This window comes from Cydia fagiglandana, chromosome 4, assembly GCF_963556715.1.
Source record: "Cydia fagiglandana chromosome 4, ilCydFagi1.1, whole genome shotgun sequence".
Taxonomy (NCBI): Eukaryota; Metazoa; Arthropoda; class Insecta; order Lepidoptera; family Tortricidae; genus Cydia; species Cydia fagiglandana.
Window position 1 is genome coordinate 11,677,834 of NC_085935.1, and position 17,863 is coordinate 11,695,696.

The 17,863-nt window shown below is 34.7% G+C and overlaps 1 protein-coding gene and 1 long non-coding RNA gene across 3 annotated transcripts in view; both read left to right on the top strand.

Moving 5' to 3' along the window:
• Nucleotides 1-17,192, top strand: part of LOC134663726 (trissin receptor) — a 52,531-nt gene extending 35,339 nt beyond the window's left edge. The window contains exons 6-7 of the mRNA XM_063520185.1: nt 13,665-13,823; nt 16,186-17,192. Coding sequence (XP_063376255.1) covers nt 13,665-13,823; nt 16,186-16,653 — 627 coding nt within the window. The 3' untranslated portion in view covers nt 16,654-17,192. The remainder of the gene's footprint in view (nt 1-13,664; nt 13,824-16,185) is intronic.
• LOC134663727 (uncharacterized) lies at nt 8,610-10,578 on the top strand. Of its 2 annotated transcripts, XR_010098171.1 has the most exons (5): nt 8,610-8,735; nt 8,826-8,977; nt 9,092-9,188; nt 9,333-9,640; nt 10,001-10,578. It is a non-coding gene; the product is annotated as an uncharacterized LOC134663727 (long non-coding RNA). The 2 variants fall into 2 exon arrangements; XR_010098170.1 differs by having other exon boundaries at nt 9,092-9,640.
• Nucleotides 17,193-17,863: the final 671 nt, after the last annotated feature.

Consider the following 17,863-nt stretch of genomic DNA (forward strand, 5'->3'; position numbering starts at 1 on the left):
CACTGTTAAAAATTATGTAATTTTACATGCAAAAAAATTACATAATCCTGTAAAATTCCCGAAAAATCTGGGAAATTTACGGAAAAATATGACATTTTACGTAATTCTCGTAAATTTTTCATTTTTTCGGTAAAATCAATAATTTTTATGTAGTTTTACATAAAATTTATGTAATAATCACTAAGCCATGAATATTTACATAAAATCTGTAAAATTACATGGAATGTTCGGGATAAATACATTTTGGTATGTATTTTTTACGATTGAAGAGGGAATTTTACTTAGAAATCTCGCAATATTACCTATTTTCGTGAAAAATACATTTTTATGTAAATTGACTTACGTCTTATGTAATATTCCGTAAGATATCAGTAAAATTACAAAAAAACATTATGAAATTTCCCAACATTTCTTTAATTTTACATATATTCTGTTCAATTTACTGTTTAAATGGTCTTTTTACATAACATATATGTAATAATCACTAAGAGATGGAAGTTTACATAACATCTGTAAAATTACATGGAATGTTTGGGACAAATACTTTTTTTTATGTGTTTTTAACAATTAAAAAGAGAATTTTACATAAACATCTCGTAATTTTACAAATTTTTTTTCAAATTACATATTTGTGTAAATTTACTTACGTGTAATGTAATATTCGGAATAATGTCAGGAAAATTACAAACAATAATATAAAATTTCCAAAAAATTCTTTAATTTTACATATTTTCTGTAAATTTACTGTTTAAATGTGTCGCTTTACATAATAAATATATAATAATCACTAAGAGATAGAAGTTTACATAAAATCTGTAAAATTACATGGAATGTTTGGGACAAATACATTTTTTTATGTGTTTATATCAATTAAAATGGGTATTTTACATAAAAATCTCATAATTTTACCTAATTTTGTGAAAATTACATTTTTGTGTAAAGTTACTCACGTCTTATGTAAAATTCCAAAAAATGTCATTAAAATCACAAAAAACATTATGAAGTTTCCCAACATTTCTTCATTTTACATATATATTCTGTAGAAATTACTGTTTAAATGGTATTTTTACATAATAAATATGTAATAATTACTAAGAGATGAACGTTTACATAAAATCTGTAAAATTACATGGAACTTTTGGGACAAATACTTTTTTAATGTGTTTTTAACAATTAAATCGGGAATTTGACATAAAAATCTCGTAATTTTACCATTTTTTATTGAGAAACACATTTTTATTACAATTTACTTACTTCTTATGTAATATTCCGAAAAATATCAGAAAAATTACAAAAAACATAATGAAATTTCCCAACATTTTTTTAATTTTATAAATTTTCTGTAAACTTCCTGTTCAAATGGGTCTTTTTACACGATACATATGTAATAGTCACTAAGAAATGCCCGTTTACATAAATATCTGTAATACTACACTTGATTTTTAACAATTGGAACGGGTATTTTACATAAAAATCTCGCAAATTTATTATTTCTTTTGAAAAATACATTTTTATGTAAATTTACTTAAGTCTTATGTAATATTCCGAAACATGTCAGTAATATTACAAACAATATAATGAAATTTACCAATATCTTCTTAATGGTATACCTACATATTTTCTGTAAATTTACTGGTAAAATAAATAAATAATATATAGGACAATTTTACACAAATTAACCTAGTCCCACAGTAAGCTCAATAAGGATTGTGTTGTGGGCACTTTAGGTATAAATGTATAATCGATACATTCTTGAATACATAGGCAACATCCATAACTCCTGATGAACAAATATATTACGTGATAATAGACACACAAATAAATGCTCTGACCAGGATGCAAACCCGGGACGTCCTGCTTTATAGGCAGGGTCACTATCAACTAATAGGCTAAGGAGGCCGTGAATATGTTTTTTTTTACATATTCAATATGTATTGTATAGTAATCACTAAGACAATGGACTTTTACATAAAATCTGTAAAATTACATGGAATGTCAGGGACAAAAATAATTTTATTATCTACGTATTTTTCTATATTATATAAAGCTGCAATACGACTGACTGATGACACAATTGTTCTCCCAGAAGGAGGTTCGTGGTGTGTTAGACTTTGACAGTTTCATATAGAGGGCGGTCTCGTGATCTCCAGAAAATTCCGACTTTTGGTCTACCGCTTCCGGTCAGAAAAATGTTGGACGGGCCGGCCAAACGGTCAGACCTAGGTGGTGCTCGACCAAATGTCATAGAGGGACCCTGGCAGTTTTTAACGCGGCGCTGAGCTTCGAAACCCAGCGCTGCCGTGTCACGCGCATCTCATGTAACTTTAAAAGTCGAGTTTCGAGATAATTACGTTTAAAGTTTTAAAGATTCAAATGCTGTTATCGTTGACGGTTCGTCGTAATTTTTTTATTTTATCTAATCTACATGTAGGAAATATGGTCACAGACTGGGCCCTTTAATTTTTGTTTCGCATAATTGAATAGTTTTCATTTTATTCGAATTAAATGTTTCCGCATGATCAACTCTTCCATACTATAGTGGTCACACGAAGTCATGTAAGTCAAGTTACATGACATTCGCGTGATCAGACGTGACACGTATTACTATAGGAATATTGTTGTCGTATAAATCAAGCGCTCGGCCAGTCATGCCTAACTCCGGTAACTTAAGAAACGATGTTGATATTTTGGTTGTGTCAGTCATACAACTTAAGTTAACTGAGTTGTGCCTGACGCCATCGGCAAAAAAATGAAGTTACATGAGTTAGCCATATGCTTTTCTCAGTAAATAATGAAGATTTTCAAAATTTTCTTATAGAAGATATATATTTAATGGTTTTTAAGACGATTTAGACTGGTTATTCGTAACTCATGTAACTCGAGTTAACGGAGTTAGGCGTGACACGGCAGAGCGAAGGTCGAAGGCCGAGCTCCGCGTAGGGCCGAAGGCCCGGAGCGTCCTTTTCGATTTCCCAAACACGCGAGGCCGAAGGCCGAGCTGCAGGAATGAAGTGCTCGCAAGCGGATCTTTTTGTCCTAGCAAAAGTACAACTTTATTTCTTTTTCCCTTTGGAAAACAAACTACTACACAATTACAACAGCAACAACAACATTACCAACAACAACACATCAACAACAGCACCAACAGCAAACAACACGCGTACCGCGGGGAACTTTACATAAAAGTGTCGTGATTTTACCTACTTTCGTGAATTTTTTTTTATGTAAATTTACTTATCTATTATGTAATATTCAGAAAAATGCCAGTAAAATTAAAAACAATACAATGAAATTTTCCAATATTTCTTTAATTTTCTGCAAATTTACTATTTCAATGTGTGTCTTTACATTACATTTCTATTTATTTTATTTCAAACAAGTTAAACAGCATAAAAGTAAAAATACCAAACTACTACTTAACTAACTTAGCGCCACTTGCACCGTCCCACTAATCCGAGGTTAACCGGTTAAACCGTTAATCCAGTGTCAAATTGTACTGGTAACCAAGGTAACTCCAGATTTAACCGGTTAACCCCGGGTTAGTGGAATGGTGCAAGGGGCCCTTAGGGTGGTATTCCACCTGTCAAATTTGCATTCAATTTCTTTGTCCAATGTCAGTGCATCTCACTCTCTCATTATTAAGTGTGAGTGATAACAATAAATAAGTACTGTGTGTTTATAACTTTTTTTTATTATTTTGTAAGTGTTTTTATATTTTACTTTTATATTCATATTATAATTAACCTAACTTAAGAAGAAAAATAAATAAAGAGAATAAGTACTAAAAAGTACGGAACCCTCGGTGGGCGAGTCCCACTCGCACTTGTCCGGTTTTTTTCACATTTATGAATTCCTAGCTCTTGCCCGCGAGTTCGTCTGGTAACATACGAGTACCCATTAAGGGTGACTCACGTTAGACCGGGCCGTGCCCGGGCCGGAGCTTCCGGCGCATCGTTTTCTATGGAATGCATCCCGTGTTCGCCTGTCATGTCATAGAAACGTACCTAAGCGCCGGAAGCTCCGGCCCGGATGCGGCCCGGTCTAACGTGAGCGTGAGTTATCCTTTACCTACATACATAGAATAGAACACAAACTACTTAATGCCTAATGGTAACATTCCATTTCTAACCGCAGCTGCATTACTGTCAATTTTACTATGGAAATTGACAATGACAGCGACGCGTTCAGTACCGGTAGTGCAGCTGCGGTTAGAAATGGAATGTTACCATAAAGCTGCTAACAGTGCTAACACATTACCGCACCGCACCAAGGACATTGTCAAGGTTGTTGTCAAGGTCTTACTTATGGGTGCGTCGCAATGACCTTGGTGCGGTGCGGTAATGTGTCCAATGATATGTTTGTCCAATGTCATGGCATCTCACTCTCTCTCTCAAGCAAAATGTCAAAAGACAAAACACACATTGGACAAAGAAACAGAAACTGGACAGGTGGAATACCCTAATACAATTCCGTGAACAAGTTTTAACCTGCTGAGAATGCCGCCCGTGCGGTCGAAATTAAGAAGGTACTTAGGTACTTACTTAGTAAGTAGGTACAGTCACCTGCAATAATATGTTACTCTTCAAAGGCCGCAAAAATATCTGACACGACCTTATCTGTAGAGCCATACGAGCGTGTCACATATTATTGCGGCCTTCGAAGAGTAACATATTATTGCAGGTGACTGTACTTACCTAATTAATTTTAGGCAAAATCGGTTTGTGCTCACACCACATCGTTACTACTAATACCTACTTAAAGATAAATAGATTCATTCATATTATGTAAAGATAGAAATACTTAGTTACTTAATACGAAATCTACATACATATCTAGGTAGGTACCTACCTATTTATTTGGGTTCGTCTTTGACGTCTCTAAAAATAAATATGTCAAATATTCATATCAGACATAGGCATTTTTGAGAAAATTTTACAAGAATAGAATAACTTACAAAAAATGTATGTGGTTTGACAGTTTTTATGTCAAAGCGAGGTAAAGTCGCTAATTCGCCACCACCACCTGGCGGGATAAAAAGTTAGTTTTCCTCCCAATTAATTTTTAAGTAAATATGGGATAGGGTAAAATGCCCCAATTAGAAAAAAGGTAATCGATCATGACGTCTCTTTTTATTAAAAAATTAAGTCACAGCAAATATGTTACAAAAAATTGGCTTCCCTTTATCTTGCATAATATCGATTGTCCGAAATACACTTCGCATAGCAGGTTTCGCAGAAACATTTTTAACCGAATGATACTTTTGCATAATTGTATAATTAGCATAACTGTCATGTCGCATAACATTCATTTGGCAGAATTTTGAATAGCAGAATACTACTATCGTCGATTTTACATACGCAGAATTGTATGTAGCATAAATTACATTCCACCGAATTTCTTATGGCATATTGCTCATATTGTAGACTTGAATTTCGCAGAATGTTATGCAGCAGAATAAAAGTTCTGCCGAAATTGTTACTGCATAATACTCATGTCGCTGACTGAACCTACACAAAAGGAATTGCTGCCAGAACTACAGGTTAAGTTAGGTTAGAACTGCGACCCCTACATAAAAGGAATTGCTGCCAGAACTATAGGTTAGGTTAGGTTACAATTGCGACCCCTACACAAAAGAAATTGTTGCCAGAACTGTAGGTTAGGTTAGGTTAGAACTGCGACCCCTACTCAAAAGAGGGTGCGTAACGGTCCATATAACAACTTTTGATATATTTTTAGTCGATATAACGATTGAGGGACATAATGCACTTTTATTTTTTTTTATTTTTTTTTTATTTATTTACTTCAGACATACATATCCATAAAATTGTTAGTGATTACATATTTACACTATCTATTAAGACTTATCAAAACTATGGTTAGTAACATAGTAATTTTAAAAATAAAATACAAAATGAGTTATTATAATTATATATAAAGTTGGATACCCCGTCAGTCGGCAAAGGATCCAGTACAATGTAGACTGTTCCAATGTCTCGCTAACGGAGTATCCAACTTTACAGCAAATATCTTTAGGATACCATTGTCACTGCTACTTATCCTTCTTTTTTTATACTTTTGCAATAACAATACATGGTATATTCTTAAAGAGTCTAACTATCGTCAAGTATAATGAACTTGTAATATAACAACTTCTAATCTAACATTAACAGCGTATATAATTAAGTTCGATATAACGCTCAGTTGGCATAATGTAGTACTGGTATAATTTGTAATATTTACTACTATTATAACAACCTACGTATTCGAACTCAAGGCAGGTCTCAGTTAGGTACGACGACGAGCGAAGCGAGGAGGAGTGTTAGGTAGAACTGCGACCCTACAGCGCGCGAGCCGAGCGAGCGAAGCGAGCGTGCCGCGGTAGCGGCCGGCGAAGCGCCAGAACCGACTTTTTTTATTATAACCTCAACTTATTATTATACATTTGAATACATTATACCATAAATACTTATAACAAATATTCATTATATCCAGTAAACGTTATATCGAATAGCTTTTATATCGATTAAACATTATATCCCATGAAAATAGTTATTTTGTTGTTATATCAAAAGTTCATTATACCGCTTAAGTGATTATACACCATGAAATTATATCAAAAGTTGTTATATATTTTGAAAATATATCAAAAATTGTTATACGGATCATTACACACCCCTCAAAAGAAACTGCTTCCAGAACTGTAGGTTAAATTAGCAAAATATTATTCGATTTTATATCTGTATGCGATACCTATTTCGGCGAGAAACTAACTATCCATCAAAATATTATTCTCATCAACAGTATGCCAATGAATTATTCTGCCTAAGGAAATTGTGCGAAAAGACAGTATGCCAAGTACATATTATGCGACGCAATTTTCGGCAAAACAATTATTCGATTATAGTATTATTCTTCAAATTGAGATTATGCCATTGCATTATTCTGCTTTACAAAATTGTGCGAAACAACAGTATGCTATGAAACTTATGCAAAAAGTAATTCTGCGAAATGATGATTCTGCCAAGGGTTGCTATGCGAAAGTAAAATATGACAATAAATTTTATGCAACATATTAGTAATCCCAAAAAATTATTAACTACATGTAATTAAAAACTACATAAAGCTACAACTAACTACAATATAAACTAAAATTATAAATAAAAACCTGGCTCCAGCTCTGTGCCTTTGGGCAGGGTGCCAAGAAGGCTAGCGGCATTGCCGCGCTGTCCAATTGTATTTTTCCACAGTTTTGTCTTTTCTGGTTCCACTAGGTACGGCCAGGGTTCAGCATCAGCTCAGCTCTATGTATACTAATACCTTCTCCCGAATGTAACAAACACTTTTCTGAAAACCACATCAAAATCGGTTCAGCTAAACGCGAGATAATCGCGGACAAATACACCGTGTAACATGAGGAAACCGAAATATTTTAAACCGAATAATTTTAACTGCGTATTCCTGATCATATTTAGAGACAAAAATGTCCTATAAACTTTTTTGAAATTCGCCTAGTTTCAGAGATAATATTAATTAAAAAAAAACAAGTTTTTATTGTTACACAGTGTAAAAGACCTTTTTGATGGTGATGTTGCTGCTATGGGACGTAGTCTAAAATATCCTTCTTGATAGATATCAAAAAGTGACAAGTAACGCTTTGCAAAAAGTAGGTTTTACGAAAAAAAAATGTAAAAATCAATTTTAAGTGAAAAGTTTACCAATCAACATCAAATAACATTTATTTTTATGTACATGTACATTCAAGAAATTGAAAAAACAAAACAACAACAAAAATTATTTTTTTGGTGAAGTATACCTAAACTCATCTTACATTTTTTCTTTCTTTTGACCTCAGAAATGCGTGGTTAAAGCTATTCGGTTTCCTCATATTACACCGTGTATACTTACAAACATTCCGTGTAGTTTTGGACATATTATAAAAGTTATTCAACGATTAATGCAGGTGGCTGGTAATAGGGCACTTTACCCTATGATAATAAATCTTCCTCGCGCTATCCCAGCTTTTTGCCACAGCTCATGGGAGCCTGGGAACTGCTTGGCAACTAATCCCGGGAATTGGCGTAGGCACTAGTTTTTACAGAAGCGACTGCCATCTGACCTTCTAACCCAGAGGGGAAACTAGGAAACTTGTTGGAATTAGTCCGGTTTCCTCACCATGTTTTCCTCTTCACCGAAAAGCGATTGGTAAATATCAAATGATACCTATTTCGTACATAAATTCTTTTCAACTTTACCGTATGATAAGCTCCAAAAAGAAATTAGAAAACTAAGGGATTCAGATAGGTCATTCATTGGCTCCAGGGAACCCCTTAATGTGAATTACAGCATCAAAGTTGGAAGCAACAAAACTTACGATGTTATTTATATGTACCAATGTCAGCAATTATTGGTAAAATTGTGTACCTAATTATTAATTTCGAAAAATAAACTATAAATCTTCAAATATGAATTCATATCCGTTAGCACTCGCGGATTGGACGAATTTTGTGCGGCACTAGCACACACCCAATCACGGATCAATATTATAACGCGCGCCAATGGCGCGCGAGCTACATGGATCACGCGATCGCTAGTCAGGCGCACCCCCCCCGTAGCTGCGCTGTGCGCTGCGCAGTTCATGAGTTCACATCAAAATGGCGCTCGCTCACTCGCTGTGCGTAGAACGTAGTACTTGTGTAAACGTGTAAATAAATTGGAGATAGCATACAAGAAAACAGGTAAATATAAGTATTAGATATACCTTTACTTTCTTGCATCGAATATCTAGTGAAATCTGCATTAGACCTCAAAACGTTATGTACTTCCAGAAAGGGTTCGCGGTTCACCTTTTTTGTAACGGTTTCCTCGGCGTCCTTTACAAAGTCCAGTTGATATCGTGTCCTGTCCACGTCCAGGGTGGATCAGACCTGATCTACAAAATCTTGGAGCAGCCGCTTTCGTCGTATGCCATTAAAAAAATGTAAGTATTTATTAGCTAAGTACATCTAAATTTAAAACGATATTAGTACATGCTTGATTGTGTAGGTTAATTAAATAGTCACCAACACTAATAAATTGTGTTATTCTCTTACAGTAAAACATGCCCGTTATTAAAATTTGGTCAGTAGACCAAACAATCAAGAAAGCTGTTCCAATAATGGACCCAACTTTAAAAAATATCATTGAAAAAGGTGAGTAAATCTAAATTAATTTGACTTTTCGTAATGAAATATTTTTTGTGTAATTGTAGAATGTAGTGTATTGTAGAATAGACTATAATTGGATACCTACTGTTAAGCATTAATGTGCTGACTCAAACCACATTTATTTTGCAGTATGATGTCAATTTAAAAATTTGACGCTTGAAGTTGACAAGATAGAGCTGATGCTGAACCCTGGCTGTACCTAGTGGAACTCAGGTTTGGTGCAACATAGGCCCACGCTATTTTGATCATCCGTCACATAGAGGGAGAGCAATACCCAAGATATAATTCATAATCCATTTTCTTCCAGATGAGGTACCATCCTAAATATAGTAGTTCCATTTACTAATCTTATTAACTTTTTCTTTTCCAGGAACCATTAACCAGGGTTCAAGTTGCAGAGCTATCCGAAATAGCTGCGCCTAACATTGTATTTTTAGGTGAGACTTAATTATTATTACAATGATAAAATGCCTTACTTGCGAAGCATAACACTGTATGTTTCATATAATTTATAATTAATCATAATATAATCTATATGAAACATACAGTGTTAAAACGTAAATGTATTGAATAAACCTGTGGCCCTAGTGAAAAAGGGTACAAGTGTCGCGCAGCTTAGTTGTAAAAGGGGCATGGAACTTACACCCTTTTAAAACTGCGCTGCCCGAGACTTGTACCCTTACTCACTAGTAGTGCCACTTAACGTAATACGATAAATTATCTTATTTGAGGAGGAAGTATTAAATTTGGGGGCCTATTATATTACCTGTTTTAACCATTATGTTTTTTGTCCACAGATAATGAAAATATAATTATATTACTTGCTGGTAGAAAAAACGATTGTTAGCGAAACAGATTCTGCCTACGTCGTTACAACTATTGATGGCGGCTTACTGCAACTTGAATATGGAATATCCAGTGGACTGTCAAAACACATTAGAATTTATACAAAGGTATATTTTTATTAAAATAAATCCTAAAGAAGGAAGTCATAAGTAATAGTTTTTGATTTTTAAAAAGCGTTTTTCAATTAAAAGACATGTCAAGATCGCTTAACTTCTTGCAAGTTCTTTCTAATGCTAAAAAAACTAACTATAATTAATGTCAGTAACAAACATTTTCAGACAATTCGTTACTTGAAATGGTATAGGTTTCACGCATTAGATTCACATAGGCCTTATTAACCGAAACTTTTATAAGACTAATTCATAAGAAGTACTTATGTACATAAGATATAATTTATAGTGTCGTATATGTCTTCTACTTTTTGTACTCTGTCACAGAATAAATAATAATAATATGCACGTAGACGTGTATATACGCGTGTGCTCTATAATTTGAGTGTGTGAAATTCAATAAATTTATTTCTTTGTAATTTTGTTTTTTATTAAATAACCTCCAAACTGTAAATTGCTTGTTGTTTGTATATTATGACTGATAAAATTAGTTCGTTTTACATGTTATTAGGCGATATTTCCTAAAGAATTCAATACAAATTTTGTACATTTACATGCTATCGATAATTCTCAGGATTTTGCTATTAGCAAGTTGGTATTTGTTTTCTTATGTACTTTAATAAATGCAGTCTGCAGACAGGCTGCATTAATTAAAATACATAAGAAAAAAAACTAACGAATGGTTAATAACTAAATCCGGAGAATTACCGTAAATGTACAGAATTTGTATTGAATTTTACAGAAAAATATCCCCTAATAACATGAAATATTACCTAATTTTACAGGTAATAATACACAAACAACAAGTAATTTTACCTTGCCCATATTTAAAATCACAGTTTTCTTATGTAAAAATACATAAATTGTATCAGTAATATTACCGAATAAAATGGAAAAATACTTAAAAATCATTAAAAATACATAAAGTTTGTGGTAAAATCACATACGCAAACTGTAATAAAACACAATAATTTTGTAATATTACTGAATAAAAAGTAAATATACTTAAAAAAACATTAATAATAAATAAAGTTTGTGTTATTTTACAGACGAAATCTGTAACAAAATACATAATAATTCGGTAATATTCCCGAATAAAAAGGAAAAATACTTAAAAAAATCATTAATAATACATGTACTTTGTGTAAATTCACATACGAAATCTGTAATAAAACACATATTACTTCTGTGATATTACCAAATACAATGTAAATATACATAAAGTATCATTAATAATACAAAAACTTAATGTATTTTTACATACGAAATCTGTAACAAAACACATAATAATTGTGTAATGTTACCGAATAAAAAGTAAAAATACTCAAAAAACATTAATAATACATTAAGTTGGTGTAATTTCACACATGAAATCTGTAACAAAATACATAATAATTCGGTAATATTACTGAATAAAATGTAATCATACATAAAAATCATTACTAATACACAAACTTTATGTATTTATACATACGAAATTTGTAACAAAACATACAATTACCCTGTAATATTACCGAAAAAAATGTAAAAGTACGTAAGTGAAATTTTACGGATATGTAAAATTACATAAATGAGATTTTACAGATTATGTAAAATTACATAAGTGAGATTTTTACATATCTGACAGTATGATTATGTAAAATTACATAAATGTAATTTTACATAACCGTCAATTTGTTTGATTATGTAAAATTACATAAATGTAAAATTACATAATAATGAAATCAGGTCGATATGTAAAATTACATACGCCTTGTAAAATTACATAATTATGTAAAAATACAGAAAAGTTAGGGCAACGAAAGTTGCCCTAAAATTATGTAAAATTCCCTGAATATTTTTAACAGTGTATCTAGTTCATATCTAACTCATTTCCCGAATCGCGCCGTTAATCTCTAGTTAAATAATGTGTGAGATCTAGGTCTAGGTCAATAAAATCAAGCGCCCTGTAGCCCGGGTGTAAGAATAAGGCTACGGTATCCCCTGCCTGTCGTAAAAGGCGACTAAATAGGGTTCTCGAGGTCGGAGACGGTCGCAGCTAGGGACTGCGACTGAAAAAAGAGGGGACCCACAAAGGGGCATAACGCTAGGACGCCACTGGCGCATTCATTGTAGATCCCAGAGCCGTCCGAAATGCGCCGAGGAGGACAAATGGGAGGTCAATAAAATCAAAGTTATCTTTAATAACCCTCATAATTTTACGACAAGGAAAGCCACGGTTAGGTATATTATCTTAAATTAACTATTCAAATAAAATTGAATGCTGAAAGCATATTTCTACCAAGGTCGCCAAAATGTCGTTCATAAACAGGAATCTAAAATTAATTTGAGGTGTTGTTTAGCGCTAAGGTAAAGAACAGGTACAGGGGTTGAATTTTAATGAAAAGAATTTTAGCACAATGAGTATAAACTATTTAAGTTTTTTTTTTAGCCTATTAGTGTGTCCCACTGCTGGGCAAAGGCCTCCCCTCTTTCCCGCCACTTATCTCTGTCTAATGCACACTCCCGCCACTCCACACAGAATGTAGGTTGTCCCGCCATCTCCGTATGGGTCTTCCTCTGCCCCGAGATCCATCCTGTGGGATCCAGTCCGTGGATACTTTAGCCCAGCGTTCCGGGTGCATTCGGCAGATGTGCCCTACCCAGTCCCATTTCAGCTATTTAAGTTATTTCTATTAAATTTATTGTGTACCTAACAAAATGAAATACCAAACCAATAGCTACTAAAAATTGAAAACAGACAATAGTGGCATAATATCAGCTAACACTTAAATACCGCCATTTGTGCATTGCTTAAACTAGCTAAGCCTGTTTTCACGAAAGCGGTATTATATCACGTATATCGCAGCCAGTTTTTTTCCTCAATTACCTCTCACTAGCTTTAATCCACTAGACGTGTCGCGAACCGCACCCTAAGCCGCACAAATCCGTTAACTTTAACTTTATTAGTGTGCGCTTCGAAACAAAGTGGTACAAGTTAGTCCGTGAGTATTCACCGTGCACCTGCCAGAAATAGGTAAAATGTAATCGATTAAAGAAAATGGATATGAAGAAAACAAACCAATATAATGATTGAGTACCTAACGGGAAATTGTTAAGCTTATAAATGATTCATACCAATTTGGCGCCAAGGACAAATTTTGCATACGGAAATAAGCTTTTAGGGTTCCGTACCTACCCAAAGGGTAAAAACGGGACCGTATTACTAAGGCTCCGCTGTCCGTTGTGTGTTATTGTTGTGTGACGGATGCTCGTGAACCGTGATAGATGGGCTGTTGAAATTTTCACAGATGATGTATTTCTATAGCCGCTGTAACAACAAATTACTAACAACAGAATATAATAAATATTTAAGCGTCCCCACTTAAATATTTATTATATTCCCATACAACAAACGTAATTTTTGCTGTTTTTTGCGTAATGGTACGGAACCCTTCGTGCGCTTGTCCGACTCGCACTTGGCTATTTTTTATATAAATATTGAATGTTGTTCTTTTGGCGGCAGGTGTTATATACAAGGATAGCTGTGGGGTTGTGGCAGAGCTCGCACGGGCTGCAGCACCTAGGGCGCACTCAGTGCTGTGCGGCGCCTAATCCGCGCCCCGAGAAGCAACCGCTCAACTACGAGCCACAACGCACATTTGTCGGCAATAAGGAAGCAAAGGTAAGATGTAATTGATAAAGTGCAGTTCAATAGAAATTGCAAATAATGTAAGCAAAATATGACAGAATTTGTTAGCATTTGACATACCTATAACCTATTAATTCTGACGAAGGTTGTTTTGACTGAAATATGAATACCTAATAAACATATATAATATGCAGTGATCGACACGACCCGTGCCGCATGGTGTCAATGACCTCAATCATTATGTTAATATGGATATTCCCCGGGATTGGTCATAAACGCAAACAATAGAAAACACGATAGTGACCTTCGACATGCTAGGTAGTAGTAGCCAGGCAGGGAAAAGGGTTTTTATGCACTTCAAATGATTATATTTTAACACTTGGGTACATATTTTATATGAGTGCACGTAATATTTTACGCAGTATAAAATAAAACCAAAGTTTATATTTTCTTTAATGAAAAATGATACATTTTATGATTTTATTAAATATTCTGCCTTCTATTTACAAATACATAAGTCTTAAATTTTGCGAATCATGTCATGTCCATATTATTATTTCCTCTTTGAATCCCGCGGTGTGTCATGGGTCGTGCCGATCACTGATAATATGATATTAACTAAATGATCGCCAGTACCTAATGATATTTCATAGTGCGAGATTGCGGAGTAATGAAGGCAAATTGTTTTGTTTACATTATTTGCAATTTCTATTGAAGTTCACTTTACACACCTATAGAATAGAGGATAGGTACACAAATTACACATACACGTACATCATTCAAAACTACATCGTACTCACAACTACAACTCCAAAGTATTTTTACCACGGGGTAACCACGGGGGTTTATTTGCTTTGACTGGCCATACAAACAGACCATTAGGGTTTAAAAAGCTGTCATGTTACTTTACTTATCTATGTATTACGAGTACCTACTACCTACCATGAAGTTACGCGAACGCTTATAAATATTTTAAAGCGAGAAGAGGTGTGAATTCGATACCATGACCACTTTTGAATTTCCACAATACGAGATACTGAATTCATTCGATGGTTACAATATGGTTACAATAGATTCCCACTATTGTTTTAAAAGATTATTTATTTACATAATGTATGTGTTAGTTTTGAATCAAAAGTCTCAAAACAACAAACAATAAAACAATTTATGTGTAGTCACAGTAGTCAGATAAATGGTATTAATGGCAGAGCTAACGGTGTATTCTCAATTGTTCCCGCCCCACGTGACGGCAGACGGCAGCTATACATGAGGCGGCGGGGACAAATGGGAATTCACCGAGTTCACCGAACTCAATTTCACTATCCCGTGACTTTATGTCATATTATAGCGTGCGGTTTTACCTAACCTACCACTTATTAAAGTCTGAGAGAAACAGTTGATTGTTTCACGCCACAGGTGATATGGCCGTCAGATATATCAGCCTCAGTTATTCAATTAAGCAGTCATTTGAGCCGTGATTCGGGTTTTACGTGCCTCATTAGGTAAATTGTTCTATTGATTCGAAATTACTAACACGTGACTCGGGCAACCGAGCACAAAATAATTACAGGAGTCAGATACATTCACAGGACTGACATAGGTATTTCATTATACAAATACGTTTTAATGAAACATTATGTTACCACAATTTTTATTTTATCCTCTTAGGTAGATATGTGTGTGCAAGTGTTGTATGATTTTTTATAAATGCCACTTAGCACTGGTTTTTAGCACTCTTATGTATATGGCTGTATTATTATTGCACAATTTATCAATATGAAAAAGGCGGATTGAATGCAATGCTGTCGAGGGAACAAGGGTTACGAAAGCGTGGAACACAAAGGCGGCGCACGGTCCGCGCGGACAGTTAGTTCCAATAAGGCCTGACACTCCTGACAGCGTACTGGGAATTCTCTGCTCGCTTTTGGAGCATTCAATATACATTCTCGCATCAAAACCTTACTCTAAAGTCTCTAAACCATAAAATGTCTGTTGGTACATGTAACTAGCACATCAAAAAATAAACAGTTCTAGTAGGTTCTCTGTATTTTGTTTAATATACTTACACTTCAAATTTGATGTTTATTAGCAAACTCAAAATTTCTAGACACTACACACTACCAATAGGCAATACGGTTGGTGTATCTTGGATTTTTTTTTTGCTTTTTCTTGTCTGTATTTTAGACGTAGACTGTACTGACCCGATTCACCTTTTTATGCTTTGCTTGGAAAGTACCTACTAACTTACTACATAAGTTAAAGTGACAGCGAAAGCGGTATATTTTGTAGGTACCTATATACAGTGTGTAAATCCAATACGGACTATAAAATAAACCAGATATAGGTTTTTCCGTGTAATCATCAATTAAAAAGTTTTAATTTGTGTTTTTCTCAGCGAGCGATGAAGGCACTTAAAGCCTGTCGCGACCCGGAGTCCCGCAACTGCCACCACCTGAGCCACCTGTCACGCAACGTACTGCGTGCGCGGCGCGGCGTTGTGCGCATGCTCATCGTGGTGGTGCTCGCCTTCGCCATCTGCAACTTGCCGTTCCACGCGCGTAAAATGTGGCAGCGCTGGTCCAGCGGGTACCATGGCACCGGTAACTTTAGCACGCTCTTCACACCGCTCACCTTCCTAATTACGTACTTCAACTCTGGCATCAACCCGCTCCTCTACGCTTTCCTATCCAAGAACTTCAGGAAAGGTATGAGGGAGCTGGTGTTCTGCAATTGTGGCGGGAAAAGGAAGAGTGATAACTTAATATTGTTAAATCCAGTGGGGGTCGGCCTGCGGCGTAGCTCGACGCGATCCACGCGCGCTAACTGCAGCACCGTTACTGTGGCGCCCAACGGAGACTCATGAGACTACCGACGCCGGAGGTTTCTTTATAAAGTCGAAGATATAGATATTTCTTGATTAACGGAAAGCACGGACGAAGTGACCGATAGTAGCGGTCTTTACACTATCTCTACCATTTCCAAACGAGATCTATACGACTAATAAAGAACTCTACTACATACCTATTTGGACTCTTTGACCCTAGTGTAGTGAAGTCAGTAATTTACGTCTGATAATGTTATATGTTATATATGTTATCAAGTGATCTCCTGAGCTTAAACGAGTACATATTTATTTTTAGTGTATTTTTAGTATATTTAGTACCTAATTAAAGTCAAAACTAAGTTGTCCTATCATAAAGCCAACATATCGTGTCCGTGTATAATATATGTGTATATAGATCCATAATAAACAGTTTAATTTGTGCGAAAATACATATAATTTAAATGTATATTTGAACTAAACAATATGGAGCGCATTAACTTCATCACACGAGGCATAACTTAGTAGGTATTGTGTGTGTTAAATTGATATAGGAAGTAATTCATCGGAAACAGGTCACACTTGGATTGAAGTTAAATGTGCCAAAATAGTAGATAACTTAACTTAATCGAATCACGTTTACTGTATATTTTTGTGTATATATTGATGTCTCTATAAATATGAAAATTAAAGTCGTTCGTTCTATTTTGGTGGTGTTTTAATGAATCTAATAAAAGTAATAAACTAATCTCGCTTCCAAAATTAGTAGGTAAATGGACATATATATGTGGGGCTGTGTATTTACTAGTGGCGGCGCGTCAATCATATCCATAGGCAAGCCGCGGCTAATTAGGGTTACATATTTACTTTACAACTCTGCTCAAATATCCAAAAACAGGCAAGCCGATGGGAATCGGTTTTTATGGACGCGCCGCCACTGGTATTTACCTACTGAGATTGCGGTGTAAGGGAAATCTAATAATTTCTCATGAATTGGTATTTTTATGTTTGTGGTTCTACGTCGTCTGATTCATATTTTTGCGTGGGTAAGTAGGTACAGTATGCCTGAATCAAGTGTATCTCAAAATCTATCATATCTAGTTTGTTTAAGAAACGGTAAACGGTGAAAAATATAGATAATACTCTTAAAAATACGTGTGATACCTCATTAGATTCGTAATGATGTGTATAAAAATGTATTCGGAGCGTGTATTAGCACACTTTTTGAGATATATGGGGAATAAGACAAATC